The following is a 26,851-nucleotide window of genomic DNA, read 5'->3' as shown; positions in this document are numbered from 1 at the left end:
GAAATTTGTTGTCTCTTTGAGACTGACATTTCCAAACATAGCCTCCAAATAATAGATTGCAGATTTTCAATACATTCAGGGGGTTCTGCATATTTTATGTCTTATTTGTAAAGGTGGTAGAGTTGCCTTGTCTGGGCAGAGTGATTGTTCAGGTTGATTGAAATAAATTTCCTAATGTTACAGGATATAGTACAAGGGCTTTACCATGGGTGAAATCAACTTACTTTTGCTACCAGTTCGCAAATGTGAGAACCTTCCACGCATGCCAGAGCACCAAAAACAGGATGTGATTACGTCCGGGCTGGTGGGCGGAGCCTCCCGCCGCCGTCTCTATCGGTTCGCTCGAACCGGATAAAACCAGCTAAATAGCACCACGGGGCTTTACAAAGATAAAACAGTGCATTTTGTTGTAAATTATTTAATATTTTGAAGAGTTTCCTGCAGTTCTTAAAAAATTCCTTTTAGAGCCACCAACCTGTTCCCCGGATCAGTTCACGTGTGCAACTGGGGAGATTGATTGCATTCCCATGGCATGGCGTTGTGATGGCTTTTCCGAATGTGACGATCAGAGTGATGAAGAAAACTGTCCCATCTGCTCAGCAACCCAGTTCCAATGTGAGAAGGGACAGTGCATCGATGCACATTTGAGATGTAATGGAGAAGTTGATTGCCAAGACAAATCTGATGAATCTTATTGTGAAAGTAAGAGCTATATATTTTATCTTATTTATTTATTTATTTATTTATTTATTTATTTATTTATTTATTTATTTATTTTATTAGACTTATATACCGCTTCATAGGGCTTTCAGCCCTCTCTAAGCGGTTTACAGATTTTTAGCAAATTGAGTCAGCAAATTGCCCCCACAGTCTGGGTCCTCATTTCACCCACCTCGGAAGGATGGAAGGCTGAGTCAACCTTGAGCCGGTGAGATTTGAACCGCTGAACTGCAGATAACAGTCAACTGAAGTGGCCTGCAGTACTGCACCCTAACCACTGCGCCACCTCGGCTCCTCCTTATGTTCAACACATGCACGTTGTTAGATTCAGCAATGAGGGAAGCAAACCGAACTATGCTTATACATATACACCTATAGATCTCCGCCTAGTCAAACAGAAGAGGTGGTAGAAGGGAAGCTTTCAGGGCCTGTATGAGAAGGGACAGTCTTAAAATGACCCCCTCCAAGACAAATTAGTTTTGAATTTCAAGGTCAAATGATGTTCACTCTGAATGGAGTTGCACTCCCCTATTCAGAGATGGTTTGCAACTTGGGGGCTAGCAGCTGTGACCAAGAAGGCTTTTGTTTAATTATATCTCATGCTCCAGTTGCGATCTTTATTGTGGGGCTCCTACTTACAATCACTTTACATAGGGCTGCCTTCGGAAAGCATTTGGAAGCTATAAATGATACAAAATGCAGAGTCCTAGACAGTGATGGATACATCCCAATATTCTTGGATGGCTCGACTGTTTTAGGACTTGTGTTGGTTGCTGGTTGGCATCTGGATGCAATTCCAAGATTCTGGCCCTACATGATTCAAGACCAGATTCTCTGAGGCCTGTCTTTTCCCACATTCATTTGATGTCCATTAAGATCAAATAAGGTTTAGGCCTCCAGATCCTGTCCTGTATAGGGATGCTACTGGATGAGACCCCAGAAGCCAGCATTTTCTATCAAATCTTCCAGACTTTGGCATGCCTTCCCTCCTGATTTTCAGGAGAGCAATTATGGCTGTTTTCTCTCCCCCACAAGTGCAGGCATAGATTTTGAATTGTCCTGTACATTTTCTTGAATGTATATTTTTGATCATTTGCTTTATGGTGAATGGTTAATAAATCAAGTGGGTTTTTGTTGCTGTTGTTAAGGAGATTTCTTGTTCAGTGAAGTTATTATTAGCCATCCAGAGCCTTCCAGAAAAAAAGCAGCATATAAATAAAGCAAATGTAATGAATTAATTAATCAAAGTCACTGCCTATAGCAATAATTCATTATTGAGTTTTATTTTCATATTCTTGTTATATAAAACACCCATTCCAAAAGTAGAATAAAACATTCTGCTTAGGCACTCCTAAATGATGCCAGGCCATCCTTGTCACATTCTTCATAGCCTTCTATTTCTCCCCACCACACTACATTTTTTAAATTGTGTCCTCAAGCCACAAAGGTCCTTCCCTTTTTTAAGGGATTAGAGTAAACTCTAGATTGACACTATGATAGTTCATCCTCCCATATCTTTGGCACTTAACAGAAGACTGTGAGTGGTTTGCATTTATGTTTTCTGCCAGATGCTTGATTTCAAGAGGACCAAGTATAATGTTTATTTGTGGTTCTTGGAGGCTTATAAAACAACTGCTTTCTTGAAGAAAGTGATTTGTTTATTATTTAGTTTAGGTTTGGTTGATTTATCTTGACAGTATTAAAAATTGTTTGATGATTCTCTCCCATCCTACCCGCCCACTCACAGCTATTTGTCTCCAGAATCACTTTCAATGTGCCAATGGCCAGTGTATTCTCAAAAAACAGCAGTGTGACTCCTTTCCGGACTGCATTGATGGTTCTGATGAACTTTTCTGTGACAAGACACTTTTTACTGGTAAGTTGGTATTGTAAAAGGCCTCCTATTGTTAACTATCTTTACACAATATGTGTTGGGCTAACATTCCCCGAATTCCCAGCCAATTTAACCAACAACTAGGAAATTCTGAAGCTTTTCAGCCCAGCATCACTGGAAGCTATCAGTTCATAAAGGCAAGTTTGGATCCAGGGATCACTGTTTATTTTCCGAGTCTAGAAAAGCAAATATAGTTATTTACTATTGCTGAGGCTTAATACTTCTGTCCTTGAAACGAAGTACTGTTCAATGGTGCTTTGCAGTTTTCAGAAAGCTGTCATTTTTCTTTCTTCAGATGTAGCCAAATCCACATCCTGTGAAAAATAAAGCTATTATCAAAAGGCCAAAGCAGATGCAATTCTGTCTTGTCCCCCTGGGCCTTTGGTGGCTGTTCAGATTGGCTTTAATCCCTGCATCGTTTATGCTAACCATAAATGCCCTTTTCTGACTGTGGATGGTTTGATAATAATTCTATATTTTCAGTCCTAGCACCTCTGTATTTGTTGGGGTTGAGGGAAAAATACTTAGAGATAGCAACCCTCCGATAACGTCCAGAATTTTGTAAAAGGAATTGAACTGGCTATTTTTCATTAGAATGATTGCCATTGATAACTAGGTTGCAATAGAGATAATCTTATACAGAAAAGAGCCACAAGGGTTCTTGTAATAAAATGCTACAGATTGCAAACTAGTCTACCCTTCCCCAATTTGGTGCCTTCTAGATGCACTGGATTACAAGTCCCATCATCCCATGGTCAAAAAAGAAGACCAAAAATAATTTAGACTATGTATTCCTTGGGCCAAATTGATATGGGAAAACCACAAGTTACCATGATCCAGCCACCATCAAATCCTCCCTAATGGAATTTGCATATAAATAAAATGTAGTAAGCATCGAACAGCCTTTTAAACACTGAAAAGAACTATTGAAGTTATGAAGAGAAGATGCATGAAATATTGGTTCTATTTGAATGCCCCCTTCAATACATTAAAGCTTGGGGGCTCCTAAGTGATGTTAGATTGGTTCCAGGTTTGAGGAGACCCTTATCAACGTGTTATAGTTCGATTATAATCAAAGATGACACTTGTGGACTCTGCTAGTTGAGAAAGGTTACTAAGGCAGACATTGTGAGAGTGGGAAGGTGTCACTCTCAAACCAGGAAAGGTGATACTGTTGAGGATTCCACATCTTTCTTCCTTTGCAGTGTTTCAGTGCAAAGGTATGTGTATGTGTCTTGCTAGTAAGTTTACTGAAAGCCTTCATTTACTGTGAATTGTAAAAAGATGATAAAAGGAAGGCAATATCTGGTTTACTATACCAGCTGATGCGAGGTGACAGGAAAAAGGTTATTTTATGCAGGAGGTGGAGATGGAAGTAAACTTTTAGTATTTATTTCTACAAACTTTGAAACAAATATTATTTCTAATAGGCTCCTGTCCTTCGTACTCTCATTTGCTGATCCTTCTCAGGACCCGGATTGTTGTTGGGGGCAATATGCTGACTCTGTAAACCGCTTAGAGAGGGCTGAAAGCCCTATGAAGCGGTATATAAGTCTAACTGCTATTGCTATTGCTATTCTCAACAAATGCTACCCTTTTGGCACTGCACACATTGTTAAAACTTCTTTTGATGTTAATAATTTTAAAAGTTAGTTGCTTTAGCCACTTGTACAGAAAAATAAAGCACCCACAGTACTTGCGGAGCCTTTGCACATAAGGAATAACCAAAGTCATCTAGAATTGGAAGTACCAATCTGTACACGATTTGCAGTAGTGGGATATTGATAGATATAAACTTTGGGGACAAACTTGGAATTGTTCCAACAGAATTACATTCTATAGAGGAGAACCTTTTCAGCCAGAATCTCCAACATCAAAGATGATAACTGAACCTATTGATAACTCACATAAGTGAAAAAATTACTTAGAATGTAAATTCCACCCGTCATGTCTGGGTTATGTTGTTAATAACTGGAAGCCTGTGCCAAAAGGGCCCTTTACTATTTTTATACTAACATTTATAGGGCTGTTAAAAGGGAAGAGATAGAGTTCGCACCCTCACCACCGTCCAGACCTTCCGCACAGCCCTCAAGATCTGGCTATCCCGTCAGACCTGGGGATAAGACCCTAACCTCGCCCCACCCGAATGCTGAATGAATGTTGTGTTTTACTGGTTTATTTTTTTTATTCACATTTTTTTTCCTTGTGTTTCGTCTTGCACTCCCTTCCTATTAATTGTAAGCCGCCCTGAGTCCCCTCAGGGAAAAGGGCAGCCTATAAATGTCAAATAAATGACTAAAAAAAAAAAATGACTAAAAAGTTCTAATTTCCTTTTTCTTTTTACAGAAAAAATTAAATCCTCTAATGATTCTGGACCTCAAAGTAATGCTATTGGGCCTGTGATTGGAATTATTCTTACCCTTTTTGTCATGGGAGGCATGTACTTTGTTTGCCAGCGTGTGGTTTGCCAACGTTACGCTGGGCCTAATGGACCTTTTCCACACGAGTATGTCAGCGGGACCCCTCACGTCCCCTTAAATTTCATTGCTCCAGGGAGTTCTCAGCACGGGACCTTTACAGGTAATAGCAGCAGTGTCTCTCTGTATTCCTATAATGTTCTTCAGATTTTGTTTTGTTCTTTTAACTTTGCCACATGCTAAATAACAACTGGCTGTGGCTATATGATGATCTTCATTATATTACTCCTGCTGTTGAATCTCCGGCCAAACTACTATTTTAGAATCTTTGGCAATAGAATGAAGGGCAATATTTTGGAGTGGATTCTTGCTTCCTTTGGAATGCCAGCGCTCAGAATTTGAGATCTGTTATTATTCTTTTAGCCATATCCTCTGCCTGAGTAGTATGCTTTGAATAGGATTGTTTATAGATACGATGCAGAACTGTATGTATTATAGGATATGTATTTAATTTAAAGGGATTGCACTTTTTTAAAGCCTTGTGATAGAACCAAGATTCTGCAGTCCATATAGACATCTTTTACCACAGTAATTGCTTTGGTAAATTTCATTGAATTTATATCTGAATAAATATATTCTTATTTCTTCTATCCATATAGGCATCTCTTGTGGAAAATCCATGATTAGCTCCATGAGCCTAATGGGTGGAAGCAGTGGTGCCCCCCTTTATGACAGAAACCACGTCACTGGAGCTTCCTCTAGTAGTTCATCCAGTACAAAAGCCACATTTTATCCACAGGTAAGTGTTGCAAATTGTATAAGCCATGTTGCAATTGTGATTCCAGTTCCTATTAGTTCTTCTTGAACAGCACATTTAGCTAGATAATTGTTGAGGAGGGAGGAGCTGCTATCAGGCAAACATGAAATTTGAATCAAACTTAAGGAAGTTAGATTGGGCTCAAATATCTCAGTTTCCTCTCAGTCAGCCATAACATGCCAATAGCTGATGGGAGTTGGGGAATGGTTCTATTTCTCACATATACCCAACTTGAACATTTATATTTAAGAAAATGCACTTTTGACAGCACTCCTGGAAAGGACTATTGTAACATTGTGGAGAATTGCTGTCCCTGCTTATCCTGCAGTTCCAAGTTATTTCATGGAAATAAATTACTATAAAATGTATACTGATTCCGTAATGTAATAATTAGCAGAACATTTATTTATTTATATAACTCTAAATAGTGGCACATTAATAGAATGGTCCCGTTGTTTTAGGAAAAACATCTGGATTTGAAACAGATTCTCATAGTATGGTCTTTCAGATTATGACCCAAAGAAAGCACAGAAGGCTCATTTGTCCTCAGGCATCTCAAATGATTTCATTGATAGAAGTAGCTCCTATTGGACATTATTAAACTATTTCATTTTACATTCACACAGATTTTGAATCCACCACCTTCACCAGCTACAGATCGCTCCCTCTATAACACAGAAATGTTTTATTCTTCAAACATTCCATCAACAACAAGGTCTTACAGGTAATGGCTTTCAAAACCACTTGGCGGATTTTTTAACTCTTAGTATTTAAATATCTGCTTCTTACTTTGCTTATATAACAGCTTTGGATAAAGAATACTTTCTTTTTCTAATAAAACTGCTCCAGTTGTCAGCTTTGTACGGTTTAATTGGTGGAATCTTCAAACTGGAAAATAAGGCTTCGTGATAGGACTTAACATGGACATGCATTTTTAGACTGCTCAGAAAAACATGAGCACCAAGGACCCCAGTCTGAGGGTTGGTTGTTCCATTACCCAAGCTAGGTAACATCATCAGTTTTAGTAAGGAGTGGGGTTTACTCTCAGTTTATATTCTAGTGGCTTGCCCTGCCAGTATAGGTGGGAATCTTGGAGGTTCTTTGGCAGTTCCTTGATTGGGAAATAGTGTTTACTTCTTGATTGTTAGTTTAATATTAATGTTGGTGTTAATCTATGCTCATCTGGGTGTTTATTGCTGTTGGGGAAGTGTTTGGGGGTGTGTGTTTTTTTGTTTCCTTTTTGGTGTGTTGATTATCTTTTTTGCACCGTATGTAGATGTTGTCTATGTGTCTATTGATGGCTAATTTGCTGCAGATAAAAAGAAGTGGAAAGCCTCCAACTTCTCTCCCTTCTCAGCCAGCAGAATTTTTCTACAATGCTACTAATGTGTATTTTGTATTTTAGGCCTTATCTTATCAGAGGGATTGCTCCACCAACTACCCCCTGCAGCACAGATGTATGTGACAGTGACTACACCACAAGCCGGTGGAAAGCCAACAAATACTACATCGACTTAAACTCAGACTCAGATCCTTATCCTCCACCTCCTACTCCTCGCAGCCAGTACATGTCAGCAGAGGAAAGCTGCCCACCATCTCCAGCTACCGAGCGGAGCTACTTCCACCTTTACCCCCCTCCTCCATCTCCTTGTACAGACTCCTCATGATTTTAACAGAAGGGACTTGACTTTTTCTGTAAATATATTTTTTAAATATGAACAAAGATTTTAAATATATATATTTTATGATCTAAAATGGGGTGGGTACTTATAAAAATGTGAATAAAAATGAATGGGCCTGGGCTGTGAAAATTGTACAGCAAAGTGATATTTATGTTGATTTTTTTTAATTTAATAATCCATTCTTTTGTGCCATAATTTGCCTTTGCATTGAAGTCACAACATTTAAATTGACCTCCAAAGGAGGTGAGAAGCAGAAAATAATATGCTTGGAACATTTTGAAATCATCTTTTTGTTCAATAAAGGGGAATGTGCCAAGTTATTTTAACTAATGTAAAAGGCAAGAAGAAGTATGTATGAATGAATGAATGATGATGTTATTTGAAATGCGCACAAGGGAAATTCTTGTGTGTCTGTGTATGTCTGTATATGTGTGTGTGTCTGTGTGTATGGATTAATACTTGATCCTAGGTACTTAACCACAAAAATGGGCTTCCTATGCTTTCTTTTGTTTTATTCCATCATTCACTTTCCAAGAGAGTCAGTGCATTAAAAAAGTGAACTTCTAGAATACGTGTTAGATTTATTACATTATTCATCATGAACTACTTTTCCCCAAATTAAAATAAGCATTCAGTCCTATTGAACCCATCACACTTCTATTACGAGTCTGTCAAATTCAAGGCACTGCTTCATGTTTTAGCTTTCTCTGAAGGCCCCCCAAAACAGCTCAGGAGATTTGGAGATGAGAGGAGGGAGGAAAGGAAGGAGGTGGTGGTCATGATAGAGATAGAAATAGAATTGAAAAGTGGAAAAAAGGAATGAATCAATGTTCTGAAAGATTAAAATAGTTTAGAAAAATGTAATCCCCCAAAGTGTCTTTTTCTCTCACATCCAGTGAAAATTTCTATTAAAAAAACTATAACAATTAAAACACATTTCATCAATTAAAAACAATTTATAAAGAGTTCACTGAATAGCAAAACTATTCATCCAAATTGATGCATTTGTATATTTCTTGAATAAGGGTCTACCGAGGTCCCTGGTTGTAAAGAAAAAAGCAAGCCTTCCTCATTTTAAAACATAACATACACCGCCATCATATTTTCCACTGGGTAAGAATCCAAATTTTACCCTCTCTAGCCTATATATAATATTAGAGAGAGAGAGAGTGAGCGCGCACACAGGAGTAAGGATCCGCATAATCGGAGGTAGCATTCAGTAAAAGATCATTTTATTTGGAACAAAACCCAGAAAAAAAGGTGCTTTTCATCACGGGTCAGGAAGAAAATGAGCAACACGTCTCGCATTACTGACTGTGCTTGTGCTTTTGTTTGATTGCCTCACACAGAATGTTTGAAAGCTTGTAGAATTAGGAGACTGAACAAATAATGAAATATGATTGGAAAAAGAGGGAAAAGCCAAAATTACAGTATGTTTTCACAGCTGCGTAACAGCAGGTACAGCCGGCTTTTGACAGTCATAGAATCATTGACAATGATGAAAATTGTGGTTTTTTTTTACATTTATAGCTGGGTTTTAGCAAGTATTTCTGGCCAAGTGTGAGGTGAGACTTCTTCTTCCTCTGGCCCTTTTTTCCAGAGGAAATAAGGTGGAGGTCTATCTATCTGTTATTTCTGAAGATGTTCCCATTAGTCTATTCCTAATTGTTTGGATATGGTTTAATTCTGAGGACTTGCAATTAGGATCTTTCAGTACAGGAGAATTCTGATCTCTCAAGAAACTTATATTTTGCAGTCATGTGATTTTACTTTTCTTTCCAAGTTTAATATGGGAGATAAAAAATAGAATTAATTATTTGTATGCAAAAATATCCTTACCTGAATACTTTGGGGAAGTCAAAATTTTTGGGGCATATTGCCTGTGTGTCTAGCGCAAAAATAGTCCATAGCAATGCATCTAGAGTGCTCAGCTCAAAAATCATAACATTCCGTACTAATAGTAACTCAAATTGGATTGGAAGATAATACATTAACTTCTTCTAAGTCCAGGATTCCATTTCTAAGTTTGTTACAGATAAAGCTAGTACGTGTGTGCACGCGCACACACATACACACAATTGTTGAGAGATTTGCATCCACTAATTTTCTTTATAATTGCTTTTAACCTTTTGTCTAGCATTTATAAAAAGATACCCTTTAATTCTTAACATTACATGCTTTGATTTACCATTGCCAGGTTTCTGTTGTCTAAAATGTACTGCACATTAAAATTTGAATAAATAGTTTATTTTTTAAAAGAAATGTAAATAACCATATTAACCTGCTTGCTGAAAAAAGTGTACTGTATTCAGTGGTGATTTGGATACTTTAAGCAATGACAAAATAACTAATGCTACCTATGTGAACAGAGTACTATGATGCTTATGGCTACAGTCTTGCTTGCTATTATAAATTTGTGTTAATCACGAAAATTAAATATGCTGCTTTCTTGATTAACATGTTAATTGAGAAACATCTCACCAAATTCATATAAATGATCAGATTTGCCCAACTGGAGTTGTTGTAGAATTGAGTGAAGTCAAAAATATCTTATCAAGAAATAATGGTTACATTTTCATTATTTTAAATTATTTCTCTCTCTCCGATCCACAATTTTAGCTAAAATATCTTAATATCAGTAGTACTCTGGGCTATGATATTATCCATTTCTTTTTTGACATAGGTCTCAATGAATCACATAAAAAAACCACACTGGGAGCTTGGTCGTTTGCTTGCAGACGATTCATTACCAAGGAGAAAACCACATTCCCATCAACACTAGCAGGGCGAACTACTGTATATAAATAGAGAGCAAACCCCACACTTAAACTAGCACTGATAATATTATCTAGTCTGGTAATGAAACATCTGCAAGTAAACAACCATGCTCATAGAGCACAAAGGACTTCACAGTTCAGTTCTCTTCTGTTAGAAAAAAGATACAGTTTACCAAATCATGAATCAGTGCAGAGATTAATTCTAATTTTTACAAGCTATTTTGAAATGATACCATGCAAACTATTGATTGTAATTTTGGCTTTCAAGAGCCATCCTAGTTTGGGATCATTGGCCATGTTGCCAAAGAGTTACAAATGACATAAACCAGGGTGGCTAGTGAACTGACACGCTTTGGATCTCATTTTTTTTAAAGCCGTGGTTTGCTTAACTGATTGAATAAATACAATTGCTAGATTTATGCTAGGCCTGAACCAAATCACATTATGACTTAGCCCATGAATATGAACCCTATCTTTATATTCTAAATACAATGCATGTAGATGTATGTAAATGTAACTGATTGGCTTTATTAAAATTTAAGGAGCAAGTAAACTCTTCTTCAGATCTCGCCATAGTGCAGTGTCAAAGGTTAACTTCCTTATATTGGCTTGCCATTGGTTAGTGGCTGTGTGTGGCTCACTACCCTAGGGAAATCGATTTAAATGTTTATCTTTTCAAAAGTGATTGTTAATGTTGGTGAAATCTTAAGTAGCATATCTCTACCAACCAGACTGGGTTTTACTTTGTAGAAAGATTTCAGATTGGATACCTAATCCCTGTAGCTGATGTTTGTTGGGGTCCACTTAGATCCATCTTCATGGACATTAGTTTTTAAAATCCATAATTCACTAAAAGTAGTTATTGATATTGGACCTGAGAGCGAGCTTGCTCTTAGCAATTTACACGTTAGGACAACTAAGCCTTTTTGAAAGGAAATGCTAGTCTTAACATGCAATGTACCAAAAGTCTTTGAAAAATATTTTAAGCACCTTTAGAGATGGAGTTCAGTTCCCTGGAAGTTTCCTTTGCCAATTTTATGTGTGGATGTAGGTGGCTGGGGTATTGGATGGAAAGCAGTGTGTGGTGTCAAATTTAATTTGTAAAATAATATTTGTTGAAAATATTTTGTAAATAATGTAATTGTGCTATTTGCAATTAGGGGAAAAAACAATCCATTTTATTAAATAATGAATAAAAACTATTGGGCCTGGATTAAAATGGAGCAAAATTAGGCTTGCCAAGTTACAAACTCATGAATCCTCTTTTATTTTTGAGCCGATTGAGCTCAGCTAGGGGAAAAGTCAGCTAACAGCTTTTCCAACTCCCCCCTCCCCTCCCGGGCCTATTATATATCTACTTTTTGTGTTGTGTTGGATACACATTTCACTGCTCACATTAAATCATAGATCCTTTAATAAACCATAGGTGGCTGATTTTACAGAACGCTAAGCTATAAACTATTATTTAACAAATCACGATGGTTCGCCCACTGCAGTAAACCAAACCCAATCATCTTATGGGCTATTGCAATATGTGAACTTTCCCATAGGATCTTCTTGGTCATTTCACTAAGAATGAGGGAAGCAGAATAACCAATTATGGAAAAGTGGAGAGGGGCGGACGAACAAGAGAAGCAGTAGCTGGCTCATCCCACTTTGGTGGGAACATGAAAGAGGGGGAATCATTGGATGCAACCTGGCAATTTACATTTTTAAGTGAGTTATGTTTTACTGTTCAATACATAACTCGAAGGGCATTCTAATTAGAAATGAAACCCAGGCTGCTTTTTGTATTGTATCTAAGTATTTTGCAGTTGCTGCTAATGTAATGTAAATGTACATGAAAATATGCAGATATTGCCAAGAATTGTTATAATAGACTCATGCTGATCTGTTTTATATTTATATTGTAAAGTGTATTCTGCAAACCTAAATATTTTAGCTTTATATTCATATACCGTTTTGTAGATACAGTTTGTCACACAGAGAAAAAGTGCCTTTGGTCTTTTTAAACAGTCTAGGATATTGACTTGGGCAGATGATAACAAAGCCTTAAAAACAAAGCAACCTTTTACTCATTTGCTCCATTTGTTAGTTTTTCATCAAGCATGGTGTTGCAAATATGTATTGTGTTCAACTCATTCCAAGTTAAGGCATTCACAGGATGGTGGGACTCAGCTTGTTTGTATATGTGAATACGTCACTAATTACGTGATTTTACAGAGAGTTGTGCTTGTTTTTTTTTTGTTTTTTTTCAGAAAATATTTCAGAGAAATCTGGGAGAATTTTTTTACCCAGAAATTACAAAATTGGGAGCTTTAAGACACCCAATGTGCTCCTTTTCATTTCACTGTTTATATTTTATGGATGCTAAATATGCTCTTGGTATAAATTTTTGTAAAATTATGTAACAAAATCTCTGTTATTAAATTAGATTAATGTACTTTCCTAAGGATTGGAATTCCATTTAATTTTTACTACAATAATATTGACATTTATATCATAAGCACAAGCTTTACCAAAATCACTATTTTGAGTATTAATTGGGCAGCTGAAAATAATCTTTTGTCATATTAACGTCCAATATACACCAGGATATGCAAAAGCTCCCTTGCCAACAATAAAACAGAGCCCAATACTTGTTTGTCTTTTTAATTTTACAATAGTGAAAAAAACATATTTTTAATACTCTGGGAATCAAAAATATATGTATCTGACTGAATTGTACACTTTAAAAAGAAAACAATTTTTGACTTTGCAACCTGTAGTTCCATAAGTGTGGGGTTTTAAATTTTTATTTAAATGTCTTGCTTTTAGAACTAAAATTTAACAACTTGTAGTACATTGCTTTTCATTGCTTTCCAGTTTTATGCTTCTGAAGTTTCAATATAATGAAAGTGTAGGAATATGCTACATAAGGAGGAAGATATACTGAAAATAGTAATATTATTTATTTGTTACCTCTGAAAAATATTTTATAGCAATGTCCTAGCTTTTACATTCCAGTTACCGGTATATACATAGAACTTCAGCAATTTGAATTATGGTGCCACCTCGTTATATGTAACACCTAGAATTTTGGAATCCTCTCCAAATTATGAAGGGCATTTGTAATGAATAGCATTCTTTACTACAGCTCAGAACTGATCCAGAAAATTCATCCTTTAAATTATTTTTTCCCTTTTTTATTTTTATTTGTGCCTTTGAGTCAGCAGTGACCATTAGCAATTGCCTGGACGATTCCCTACAGTTTTCTTGGCAATTTTTTAAAAAAGTGGCTTGCCATTGCCTCCTTCCTGGGGCTGAGAGAATGACTGGTTCAAGGTCACCCCGATGGCTTCACGTCTAAAGCAGGATTAGAGCTCCCAGTCTCCTGATTTCTAATGTGCTGCCTTAAGCACTATGCCAAACTGCCTCCTTTAACTAACACATGGTACTTAATTTGTCTTTGTGTAATTCTATACAAATGACCTGCACCAAAAAATATTGTTAAATTTTATTTATGAGATTTATATTCCAGCTTTACTTGTACAACTCAAGGCATGCATAATATTCCTTCATATTATCTACAACATCTCAGTGCCTGGCCCACAGTCACCCAGCTTCCATGCCTGAGGGAAGACTAGCAGTCTTTTTGTTTCACATCAAGCAAATTTAATACAATTTATTGAATATTTTAAAATAGTTTTTGAAAGCTTTAAAGCCATTATCCAGAAAATACATACATTATTATTATTACTTTCTTCTACTGGAAAAGATACGTGTTATGCAGCCTCTTGAGTCTAAATGGTTTGTGCTCAATGTATTAACAATTGAAAATAGATTCTAGACACTAATTAAATTGCTAGAATAGGGTTTATGAATAACTGGCAACTCTTCTGTGTCCAAAGAATTCTACAGGAAGGTTGGTGAAAATGAGCAGTAATTCTTATATAAAATGACAACATAAATTCTTCTTACTCCAGGTTGCTGAGTTCTGCTAATTTTAAGTGGTCATCTGTCACTACTCACGGCTCTGTTATTCATTATAAGAGCCCCAAATGATAAATATGACATGGCTGCTTAATATACTGTATATATAAAACCACACATTAGTTTCCATTACTGTAGCTTCTAGGTATTGGGTAGAGCCCAACAGATAAGTAATCTAGCTTCTCTCTTGTGGATGACATTTTACTACTAATCTAGCTTATTATTTCTTTACCTCCTGGCCATTCTATTTTATCAACTGAGGTAGTGTCTATACACTACCTATACACTGAGTGCTTTTGACCCTGCTCTCCAGTGCTGGGAATGAATGGCAGTGTAAGTGTGGGCAATCACCTTGTCTTGAATTTGGACTGCTTTAGAACATGCCTGGCAGGGATGGGCAACTTCTGATGGATCAGAGGATAGAGAACTGCAGGTGGCCAATTGGTGGATGTGGCAATTTAATCAGAAAGGGCATGTCAGAAACAATATTGGCCTATGGAGGGTGGGTTAAGGGTAGGGTGGAAAAATCAAGAGGTGAGGCAAACCTCTTTCATTTATATTATTTTAAGAAGAAACAATCCCCCAATATGATCTGAGCTTTAGAAGGGTCACTTGGAGCCACTGGGTTGATGTTTGAAGGACAGAAGATCCTAGCTTTATTTTTGCAAACAAAGACCAAAAAATGCGCTATTGAAAACTGGCCATTTTTGCAGCCAAATCCCAGCAACCTGAAAAGAGGCAGCAAATGGACTGCTGTGGGTGGGGGGAGTGCGTGACGGGGGCAAATGCAGGTTCTGTTGACTTGATAGAGAAGATTAAAGAATCTACTTTTTAGAAACAGCATTTTTGGCTTCTGTACCTTCAGCAAAGGAATGGTGTGCCGAGCCAGTACTTCCTATAGCCATCCAGATTCAACATTCATCATTTTGCTATGCTCTATTTGTTCCACTGACAGGAATGGCTGCACTTGATTAGCCAATAGGTTATTTTAAAATTCAGATGTTTTCTGAAAACCAGTGTTACCCTTAAATCTCTCCCAGCCCCTTTGCAAATTTGGGTTTTTTCACCTCCCATGTTAAACTAGGCTATTGGCTGGATATGTTTTGCTTGCAGGTTGTAGCTCTTTTCTATGCCATTTTATGGCATCTGGAAATAATTTTACTTGAGCGTGCTTTTTATCAGGAAACCTGCCAGTGTCTGTTCTGACCGTTGCCTGCAGACAGCCAAACTCTTTGGAACTGCCTGTTCTGCCTTGATCCAAGCATCCATTTTGGGCTTATCCTCTTCTTCCCAGGAAAAACAACTAGTGAAGAAAAAAACCCCTTCGTCTGCAGCTCCCTTCAGAGATCATGCTGTATATTCATGGCAGTGAAAAACTTATGATAGTGCTTTCTAATGAAAGCCATGTGAATTGTGATTTACAGCTAATTGTTTGCTTTAATCTGCCACCTGCTCTGCTCCCACCCTGATGTGTTCCATTAAATGTAGCTCCCATCACCCATATCTAAGTTGACCCTGGCTGGAAAGATAGGCCAGCCCATAGGGAAAGTGTCATGCTGCAGAACCCCAAATGAAGGGTTTTGTGCAATCATATTTACCTTTTTTTTTACAAAAAGATTTCTAGTTCCTTAACAAAGGGCTCCCATACATCTGTAATTTTCTTCTGCTGGGAAACTACATCTTTCAGTGATGGAATTCAATTTTTTTTACTACTGGTTCTGTGGGCATGGTATGGCTTCGTAGGCATGGCTTGGTGTGCATGGCAGGGGAAGGATACTGCAAAATCCCATTCCCTCCTGATCAGCTGGGACTCGGGAGGCAGAGAATAGATGGGGGTGGGGCCAGTCAGAGGTGGTATTTACCAGTTCCCCGAACTACTCAAAATTTCCGCTACTGGTTCTCCAGAACTTTGTCAGAACCTGTTGAATACCACCTCTGTTTCTGGTGCACAAGCCACAACATTTTGCTCTATTGCTCCCCGCCCCACAAAGATTTACACTGCATTCTGTTTTGTGGATTGTTATATACACAAATGCCTCTGACGTTGCTGAGGATTCTTGTATCTACAGAAATTCTTTTTTTTTTGTTCAAATGCTTAATTATGGGTGCTTTAGAGAGGGAATTTTCTGCACAATTTATTTGTGAAGGGGCTACTCTTTTTAAGTGCTCAAGCAGTATTTAACATATCCAACCGGTACCCCATTTTTCAAAAGTTGCAGTTTTCCAAAAAAGATGAACACTGTGCCTGTCACAACATAGAATATCAGAGTTCAATAAAATGCTGTGTGTTTGCAGAAAGGCTGCACACACATTCATACACAAAAATGCTTTGGGGATCTGTTTTAGAGTCAAATTTTCAATAAGGTCTCAGATTATAGCCATACGTTCTTTTTAAAAAATGTGGTGCCAATTGAAAGGGAGACAGAATCTACAACAGAACCTAACATTAAATAGTTTTAAGATAAGTTAGCTTTCATCAAAACTAAAATGTGAGAACGATTTGTTAAACAGAATAAGTTTAATGGGATATTTCTGGTTAATGCATGTGACATTTGGATCCCAATTCATATTCTACAAAAGTATTCATTTCCTCAGCAGAGTGTGAAGTGAAATTTGGAAAATAACTTTGGAGAATAATTTTATTCTCCCTTGGAGAATAAGCTGGCGGTAAGCAAATAAATTTGTCTTATTTCTGCCTCATTTATACAAATAGGTATTTTATTTTTATAACAGTAAATTTTCATGTGTCAGCTTCTGCTTTGCTGTTGCTTCAGCTGCCATGAAACGGGAGGGGGGGGGCGTGTATGTGGGAGGGATTTAATTGATGTGCTGGAGGAATGCTGGAGGAATGTTCTAGGATGTACCAGTCGTTGGGATTACGCATGCGTACGTGTTTCCCGCCTGCATCAACGGCCTACACATTCCATCTTCGGCCTGTCTTTTTGAAGTTATCTCACACCTGACATTTGAAGGACTTATGATTGGACTGGAGCTTTGATCCTAAGGGGGGGGAACGGGCTTTCCTATATATCAATTGCTTTCGCGCCATATTATTCAGATCTTGCTTCACTACTGCTCGCTTACCATTTATAATTAGTAAAAGTACTTTGGATTTCCAACCCATGGAGTCTCTTAGTCTTCTTTCCTAATTATGGAGTGGAGTGGGGCGTGACAAGAAGCAAGATCTGAATAATTCCCTTTCCAGGAGATTTACGTCTACCGAGAAGGGAAATAATGTCTTCTCTGACCAGAGAGGAGGAGGGAGCAGTTGGAGGGGATTCCAGTGAACTAGGACCTCCCGACCTTTCTTTACACCAGCCCAGCCCGTCTGACCGACCTTTGCATGAAGATTTATTTCAACTGCAAATTTCCAGTCAGCCTGAACCTTCCCCCCCACCCCGTTGGTCAATTTCAGCGGGGCAAAGAGAGATAGAGACAAGCTGGAATGCTGGGCTCACCCAAAGACCACCTCAACAAACTTCGCTGGAGCCAGGTGCGGTGAGAAAACCTCAGGCGAGTGAAGTCCCTGACTATTGGAGCCAAAGGTACTGTGGGGAAAGAAGAGGGGGCGATGAAGCAGAATGGAGAGACTATCAGCACCGGGGGCCGATGAGAAAACCCCATCGGAGTGAATTACCTGATTATTGGGGTCAAACATTTTTGGAAGGGCGAAGGGGGGAGGAGGAAAGAGACTGGAGGAACTGGCAACGTTACCCACGCCAGGATTCTCCCCCACCCCCCCCTCGGCCCGTGTCTCCCCCTGCGGCTAGAGGTTTTGCTGATCAAAGAGGACCTCCCCCCCAGCCTCCCCCCCGAAGACATCGAATGGCTAAAATCCCTCCCTTGCCTGTGCGTTTTAAGGGGGATTCTGCTAGCCTTCCCTCCTTTCTTATGCAAGTGTTTAACTACATAGAGATTTATGGCCGGGACTTTGAATCCGACACTTTAAGGGTCAGAATGATTCTTTTATCTTTGGATGGTGAGGCGGCTACATGGTCGACTGCTTTGCACATGTCTGGCTCTCCCCTCTTGGGGAATTTCAACCGTTTTATGGAGGCTTTCCGCCAACGTTTTGATGACCCATTAACTGAGAAGCGGAACAAATTGAAGTTTTTAACCTTCGACCAAGACGATAGACCTGTCGCCCAATACATCCAGGAATTTCAGTGTCTCTCACAATACATGAGAGGCTGGGGGGAGGACGCCCTTCTGGACAGATTTGCTGAAGGGTTGAACGCAGACATTTATCAACAATGTGTCAATCGTAACCTGCCAAGACGCTTAATCACGTGGTTTGAGCATGCTGCAGACGCCGAGCTTGACTTAATCCGTCTGCGTTATGCCACTGAAGAAAGAAGGAAGCGGAAAGAGAGGGCGGCCAAGTCCCTCCCCCCTCCTACTACTCAATCGTTTTCCAAACGACGAGGCGACGCGAGAGGGCCCCCTTCTGGCTCCTCCAGACCTTTAACATGCTTTCGCTGTGGCAAGCTTGGGCACACCGCCCCCGAATGTCGGGCTAAACTGCCTCTCTCTGCCCAACCCCCTCCCAGACGTGATGAACAGCCTGCCAGAGGCTCTGAAAAGAAGAAAAAGGAAACAGCGTTCGCTGGGGACACCAACCCCCCTCCTTTTGCCCAGCCATTAAAGGATGACGCAGATGCTAACTCCTCTTCTTCTGAGGACTCTGATGACGACACATCGCCTCGCTGGGTGAGTTCAAACAAGGGGCCCCTTCTAATCCCTATTGAATTAAAAGTTCCTCCTGAGGGGACCCCTGCCACCCTCCTCGCCTTACTTGATTCCGGCTGTTCCCGATCCATGATCAATCCAGCCATGGTAGAAAAATTGGGCATCAAATTGCGCACTTTGAAAACCCCGATCGTGTTTTGCCAAATAGATGGATCGATTGCGGGGGGGGGGGGGTGCCCATTTTTTTACTGAGCCTTTGGAAATGAGAATGGGTACGCATACTGAATTAATCTTTTTTGTGGTCGCGCCTGGCATGGACAGGCCACTCATTTTGGGCATCCCATGGCTCCGAAAGTGGAACCCTCACATAAATTGGCGGACAGGCCGCTTACGTGTTCGCTCGAAGGTGCCTCCAGTGGGGGAGGGCTCTCCAGACCAACCGGACGTCACTAACGTTCCTGAAGTAGCCGCTAGAGGGCAGGAAAGGATTGCAGGAGAGGAAAAAATCCCGAAAGAATATTTGGATCTTAAGGATGTCTTCAGCGAGCAATCTTCGGACATTCTACCCCCCCACAGGCCTACTGATTGCTCCATTGACATTTTACCCGGGGTCAAACTCCCAAAACCCCGCATTTACTCCATGTCACCCAGGGAGATGGAGGAGATGCGTTCTTTCATTGACAAAAATTTGAAACGTGGGTTCATTGAACCGGCTCGACCCAAAGTGGCTGCCCCTGTACTATTTCGTGAAAAGAAAGATGGGTCTCTTCGTTTATGCTGTGACTTTCGCAACCTTAACGCGATCTGTACTCAAAACCTCTACCCACTGCCATTGATGAAGGACTTGTTAGCGCAACTGGGGAAGGGCCGCATCTTCACAAAATTGGACCTGCGAGAAGCTTACTATAGAGTACGCATTAAGGAAGGGGACGAATGGAAGACTGCATTCAACTGCCCTCTTGGTTGTTTCCAGTTCCGAGTTATGCCTTTTGGCCTACAGGGGGCTCCTGCTGTGTTCATGCAATTTATTAATGAGATCCTGCACGATCATCTCTATAAGGGTGTTATCGTATATCTGGACGATATCCTCATTTATACTCGCTCTTACGACCACCACGTCAATCTGGTGCGCACTGTTTTGAAAAAACTCCGTGCTGCCAACCTGTATGCCAAATTGTCTAAGTGCGAGTTTCACCAAACGACTATTGACTATCTGGGCTACCGTATATCCTCTGATGGTGTTGAAATGGACCCTGAAAAAGTGAAGGCGGTCACTGAGTGGGACGCACCCAAAACTCGTAAACAGTTGCAAAAATTTTTGGGTTTCGCTAATTTCTACCGTCAATTTATTCCCTCTTTTGCCAACATTGCTCTCCCTATTACTAATTTGCTCAAGACTAAAGGCGACCCGAAGCCTAAACCCAATAAGCCTTTGAACTGGACCATGGAATGCCAGGCGGCATTCGAAAAGCTTAAACGCCTTTTTGCCGCTGAACCAGTTCTTAAACATCCTGATCTCAACCAGCCTTTCGTCGTCCAGGCTGATGCCAGTGATGTCGCCGTTGGGGCCGTTCTGCTACAAGCCAATGACCAAGGTAACTTACAGCCTTGCGCGTACACCTCACGTAAACTCACTGACACAGAGCGGCGCTGGGCGGTTTGGGAGAAGGAGGCTTTTGCGGTCCGTTGGGCCCTCGCTACTTGGCGCCATTTCCTCGAAGGCTCTAAACACCCATTTGAGGTGTGGACTGACCACAAGAACTTGGAAGCGTTGCACACACCTCGTCGTCTCTCCCCCAAACAGATGCGTTGGGCCCAATATTTTAACCGTTTCAATTTCACTCTAAAGTATATCCTGGGCGGAAAGAACTTCATGGCCGATGCTTTGTCCCGGTTACCTCAATATAATTGTTCCAAACTGAGTATCGTCCAACCGCTCTTGGCAGCTCCGGTACTCACACGTCAACAGACCAAAGCTCAGAAGGAAGTGCCTCACGATCTACTTTCTGACCTCAAAGCGGCTCTTCCTCAAGACGACTGGTTCCTGACCCATCGGGACGAGTGCACCATGAGGGACGATCTACCGTGGATTGGTGCTAAATTATACATCCCCGCTTCCCTACGACTTGTCGTCCTTCGTCGCGCTCATGACTCCAGGATGGCGGGTCATTTTGGGTTCGTAAAAACTTTGCACCTCGTAAAGAGACAATTCTGGTGGCCTTCTTTAAAAAAGGACATTGAACTTTATGTGGCCAGTTGCCCGGTTTGCGCTGCCGCCAAAAAGCCGCCGGGAAAACCGCAGGGACTTCTACAGTCCGTCGCCCGCCCGGTTGCACCTTGGAAGGAGATTTCTATGGACTTTGTTGTTGAGCTCCCCGAGAGCCAGGGGCACACCGTCATCTGGGTGGTCACTGATTTGTTTTCCAAGCAAGTTCATTTCGTGCCTTGCCACAAAATTCCTTCCGCCAAGGCGTTGGCTAAACTGTTTCTTTCCCACATCTACCGGTTACATGGGGTTCCCGACCGTATTATCTCCGATCGTGGAGTCCAATTCACATCTAAATTTTGGAAGGAGTTCCTCGCACGCATTGGTTCCGCCCAAGGCCTTAGCTCCGCCTACCATCCTCAGACTAATGGCGGCTGTGAACGTACTAATTCCGTCCTTGAACAATATTTACGTTGTTTCATCAATTATCAACAGGACGATTGGGTTGACTTGTTACCACATGCTGAAGTGGCCTATAACAATTCGGTTCACTCCAGCACGGGCTTCACCCCTTTCCGGGTCGTTTACGGCCAGGATTTTGTTCCTATTCCCGAACTGCCTACGGCCCAGCCTCAGGTTCCTTCCGTTGCAGACTGGAGTGAACGTCTCAGTCGCCTTTGGCCCCTGACTCTTTCCACCTTGGACGCTGCCCATAAGGCTCATAAGAAGCAGGCTGATAAGAAACGCTCTCAGCCCTCTGGGTACCACGTTGGAGATTTAGTGTATTTGTCCACGAAATTCTTGCATACTACACAAAAATCGAAGAAATTGGGACCCAAGTATGTTGGCCCTTTCCCGATTGTGAAAGTTATCAATCCTGTTTCTGTTCGTTTGCAATTGCCCAAGCATCTCAACCGTATCCACCCGGTGTTCCACATCAACCTCATCAAACCAGTTCGGGTGTCCAACCTAAGGCCCACAGATGACCCTCCGCCTGCTCCGTTACTTGTTGATGGGGAACATCATTTTGAAATTCGTGACATTCTTGATTCCCGTAGGCACCGTAATCGCATCCAATACCTTGTGGCTTGGAAACATTTTCCCCCCTCCCACACGGAATGGGTTGATAAGTCCCACGTTCGTGCCCCCCGTTTACTCCAGAAATTTTATGCTTCTTATCCCGACAAGCCTTGACTTTTCTCCCCTCCCTCTTTCATTTGTTTTGTTATTTGTCTGTTTTGTTTGTTTTTCTTCTGACAGCCTTTTTTCCGGGGGACGGCCGGATGTCAGCTTCTGCTTTGCTGTTGCTTCAGCTGCCATGAAACGGGAGGGGGGGCGTGTATGTGGGAGGGATTTAATTGATGTGCTGGAGGAATGCTGGAGGAATGTTCTAGGATGTACCAGTCATTGGGATTACGCATGCGTACGTGTTTCCCGCCTGCATCAACGGCCTACACATTCCATCTTCGGCCTGTCTTTTTGAAGTTATCTCACACCTGACATTTGAAGGACTTATGATTGGACTGGAGCTTTGATCCTAAGGGGGGGGAACGGGCTTTCCTATATATCAATTGCTTTCGCGCCATATTATTCAGATCTTGCTTCACTACTGCTCGCTTACCATTTATAATTAGTAAAAGTACTTTGGATTTCCAACCCATGGAGTCTCTTAGTCTTCTTTCCTAATTATGGAGTGGAGTGGGGCATGACATCATGTTTGTGACATCCAAATTTCAATTCAAGGAAACTTTTTGCTACTGAAATCTGAAATAAAGCCAACATAACAGTAACTGAATACAGCTATGTAGAATCCTAAAATAAAAGCTTAAAAACAATTGCAGATATTAACTTAAATTATTTTCATTTCCAAATATTCCATAAAAGATTAAATATATTTGGATTAATCTCCTAATTTTACAGGAAATAAACCAAAATGCTATTTACAGGTCCATACAATGCATAAAATTCATTTCTAGCGATTGAAAATAAAGTCTTAGAACAGGATTATCATCTTAAAATTGACAGACAAGAAAGAAAGGCTTCAGTTTAGCTAGGCTGATTGCAGTAGTCACTGTTTTTTCGGACGCTGGCAACCATCCATCATCTCGAGAGGTTCAGAATTCAAGTTTACATTTTGGTGAGATTTGTTTTTCCAAACTCAGGTGTTTTTCCAATTTGTGAAATGATTGAAGCCAGACTTCTCATAAAGCAAACGAGAAGTCAGTAGGTATTCTCCTGTTTCCTAAATGTGGAGTGTCAGTTTCTTTTGATGAATTAACCAGGCATAAATAACAAGAGACCACTGTAGCCTATTCCTGGATTCTGTATTTAGACAAGTGTTTATTGTAGAAACATATTCTCCATACTTTCCATGAGTTCAAGCCACAGATTCTTTCTTTGGGCAGATGTCTAGAACACATCAATAACAATTTGCTATGGTTGAATATGAGAGCAAGAAGGTTCATCATTTGCAGGCTAAAATTCATCTAAATGTAATTTCTTTCTGAAGCATCTATGTCATGGGTCTCCAAACTTGGCAACTATGCTGGCTGGAGAATTCTGGGAGTTGAAGTCCACGAGTCTTAGTTGCCAGATTTGGAGACCCCTATGTGGGTTCTTCCTCTCTTTTTTTCCAACTATAGTTTTTCTGCCCAATCGTTCTCCTGCTGCATTGTTGGTTCAGCTAGCAGCTCTATGTACAGATCAGGTACCATGAAATACTATGCGTATTCACCCCATATTGGTCCCGCCTGTCACTGAACAAGGAGATAGTACAGGTAAATCACAATTGAACCCAGAATTTATGTTGCAAAATGAAAAATGTGTAAAGTGAGTTATGTCCCATTTTACGATCTTTCTTGCCACTACAGTTGTTAAATTAGTAACAAGGTTGTTAAGTGAATCCGGCTTCCCCATTGAGACTGCTTATCAGAAGATTACAAAAGATGATCACGTGATCCCAAGACACTGTAACCGTCATAAATATCAACCAGTAGTTAAGCATCTGAATCAGGGGTGGGTTCCTGCCACCCTTAGAAGAGGTTCCACAAATTTACAGTGCCGTTTAGAACCGGTTCCAGCTCCCTCCCCCCGCCCGTCCGCACATCATCAAGATGAAGAGCGAGAGGATAAATTATGGGAGTTGAAGTCCACAAGTGTTAAAGCTGTCAAGTTTGAACACCCCTGGGGTTTTTTTTTCTAAAAGGTTAGAGGGATGCAAGGGTCTTGTAACTTGACAGCTTTAAGCCTTGCGTGCTTCAAATACCAGAGTTTCTGAGCCAACATTTGGGTTGCTAAGCAAGAGCATTGTTAAGTGAGTTTCACCACGTTTTACAAGTTGGCCACGCCCACCCTGTCACATGACTGCCTTTTACAAGTTGGTCACACCCACCCTGTCACATGACTGCCAAGCCACTCCCACTCAGTCACATGGCCAGCAAGCCACTCCCACAAAGCAGGCCACACCTAAATAAGAGGTTCTAAAAAATTGTGAAATGCACCACTGATCTGAATATAAATCATGTGAGCATGGGGATGCTGCACATGTCAATAGTATGAAAAATGGTCATAACTCACTTTTTTCAGGGCCATTGTAACTTTGAATTGTCACTAAATCAACTGTTGTAAGTTGTGGACTACCTGTATTACAAGTCAAAATATAGCAGTCAAGTTTTGGTTGTGCAAGGAGCAAGGAAAATTAAATACTAAAATACTTAGCTGTTAAAGTAAACCCATTAGGCTGTGTTTGCTGTTCACACATAGTATTTTATTGTGAGACATATCATGATAGCTTTAACATCAACTTGAGATTATTATGAAAAATCCCATTCCTATTTGGGCAAAGGTAACAAGTGAGTCATCCCCTGACGAACAGCTTGTCACTGACATTGACTATTATTTACCACCAAAACTTATTACTGGGCCTGCCGTGCTGTTTGGTGGCCATCTTGGTTGCTTCTCTTCTAGAAACATAGGGCCAGTTTATCCTTGAAACAAAAAGAATAAATACAAGCATGCAAGTAATATCTGTAGTATTCTGGATTTCAACTTTGGCTGTGTCAGCCTCTTGTATCTTCATTATGTGGACAGAGAGCACAGAATTAAAATCTGAGTCCAGAAGGAGGCAGCAGATGATACCAACATCTGAAAGTTATCCACTGTGGAATGCGAATGAATAAGAAAAATACAGAACTGTATAAAAATATTGGAGCAGATGGTATTAGCTTGCCCTCCAGTGGTGCATTTAAAAAATGCCGTCAAATGTTTGAAGATATTATTTTAATATTATATTTTCTTTTGAACAAAAACAAGAATATTTTTAAATCTCTCTGCTGATGTGCTTTAGTAGCACATCAGATACAATTTTGAAGCAATCCTTCTGCCAACAAGTGAATATTTTAATAAGATTTTCCCTCCCCCCCCATTGTAGCCACCAGATGTCCAGAATCAATCAATATGTAGGTCACCTATTTTTCCCTTTTGGAATCTGGCTCACTCCATTGCACCCCTGGGTAAATTAAACCAGGATGGAATAGTGACTTTGCAGATATAATGTGAAAAAAATAAATTATTAAATAATTTTGACATTATTTTGGTAAATTTTAATGCCACTCAGAAATGACTACAAATAACATGAAGATTCATTTTCACCCCAAACCAGAAAAGACCTTAACATGCATATATTCATGGCCTTTGTAATGAAGTGGGACACAGTGGCTCAGTGGCTAAGACACTGAGCTTGTCGATCAGTTCAGCAGTTCAGCAGTTTGACTCCCTAGTGCCACATAACAGAGTGAGCTCCTGTTACCTATCCCAGCTTCTGCCAACATACCAGTTTGAAAGCATGTAAAAATGTAAGTAAAAAAATAGGGACCACCTTTGGTGGGAAGCTAACAGCATTCCGTGCGCCTTCAGCATTTAGTCATGCCGGCCACATGATCACAGAGACGTCTTCGGACAGCACTGGCTCTTCGGCTTTATAACAGAGATGAACACCACCCTCTAGTGTCGGGAATGACTAGCACCTTTTTGTAATGAATTAGAACCTGTGTGTATTTGTTTGTACCCTTGGAGTCTGTTTCTCTGTGAGTAGATTCTTAATACTTTTTCATGGACTTCCATATGCATGTTTTAGACATATAGTTTAATGGATTTTTTAGATCTGATACTTCTGGAAAGCGATGGAGAAAGAAATACAATATAACATTTAGTGTTATGACAGGAATATTAATGCTGAATATAGTTTAGACTTCTGTGGGCTGTGAAGAACTTGCTCTTCCACCAAGCACTGGGCTAGGATGGATGTTAAGCTGTGTAGATGTTTGCCTGGGGAGGGGACTTTTGCTTTTAACTATGTGTTATGGATGTAATGAGCTGCCTAGAGTCATTTGGTATGATATAGGCAATTATATACGTAAATAAATAAATAAATAACTAAATTACTGGTTACAGTAATGGGAAGCATGACATGGGAAGCTTGACAGAATGAAGTGAAAGAAGCTACAGATGAGGGAAAAAATGCACAAAATAGGGATCAGGGATATAATGTGTATATAGGGAAAAAAAGATAATTGCAAGGAAATTGTCAAGGGATGACTAAGATTAAGAAATGCTATGAAGAGTGATTCTGATGGAAATAAAAATTGTTCTGGAAGTAGATGAAGAGTGCTAAATAAGA

General features: G+C 40.1%; 1 protein-coding gene across 1 annotated transcript in view; it reads left to right on the top strand.

Annotated features, from left to right (window-relative positions):
• LRP5 (LDL receptor related protein 5) overlaps nt 1-12,945 on the top strand; it is a 133,018-nt gene extending 120,073 nt beyond the window's left edge. Inside the window, exons 18-23 of the mRNA XM_032221039.1 lie at nt 466-702; nt 2,468-2,596; nt 4,961-5,194; nt 5,691-5,830; nt 6,475-6,572; nt 7,254-12,945. Coding sequence (XP_032076930.1) covers nt 466-702; nt 2,468-2,596; nt 4,961-5,194; nt 5,691-5,830; nt 6,475-6,572; nt 7,254-7,515 — 1,100 coding nt within the window. The 3' untranslated portion in view covers nt 7,516-12,945. The remainder of the gene's footprint in view (nt 1-465; nt 703-2,467; nt 2,597-4,960; nt 5,195-5,690; nt 5,831-6,474; nt 6,573-7,253) is intronic.
• Nucleotides 12,946-26,851: the final 13,906 nt, after the last annotated feature.

The sequence above is a fragment of the Thamnophis elegans genome, chromosome 1, assembly GCF_009769535.1.
Source record: "Thamnophis elegans isolate rThaEle1 chromosome 1, rThaEle1.pri, whole genome shotgun sequence".
NCBI lineage: Eukaryota > Metazoa > Chordata > Lepidosauria > Squamata > Colubridae > Thamnophis > Thamnophis elegans.
This window is presented reverse-complemented; position numbering and strand designations above follow the sequence as displayed.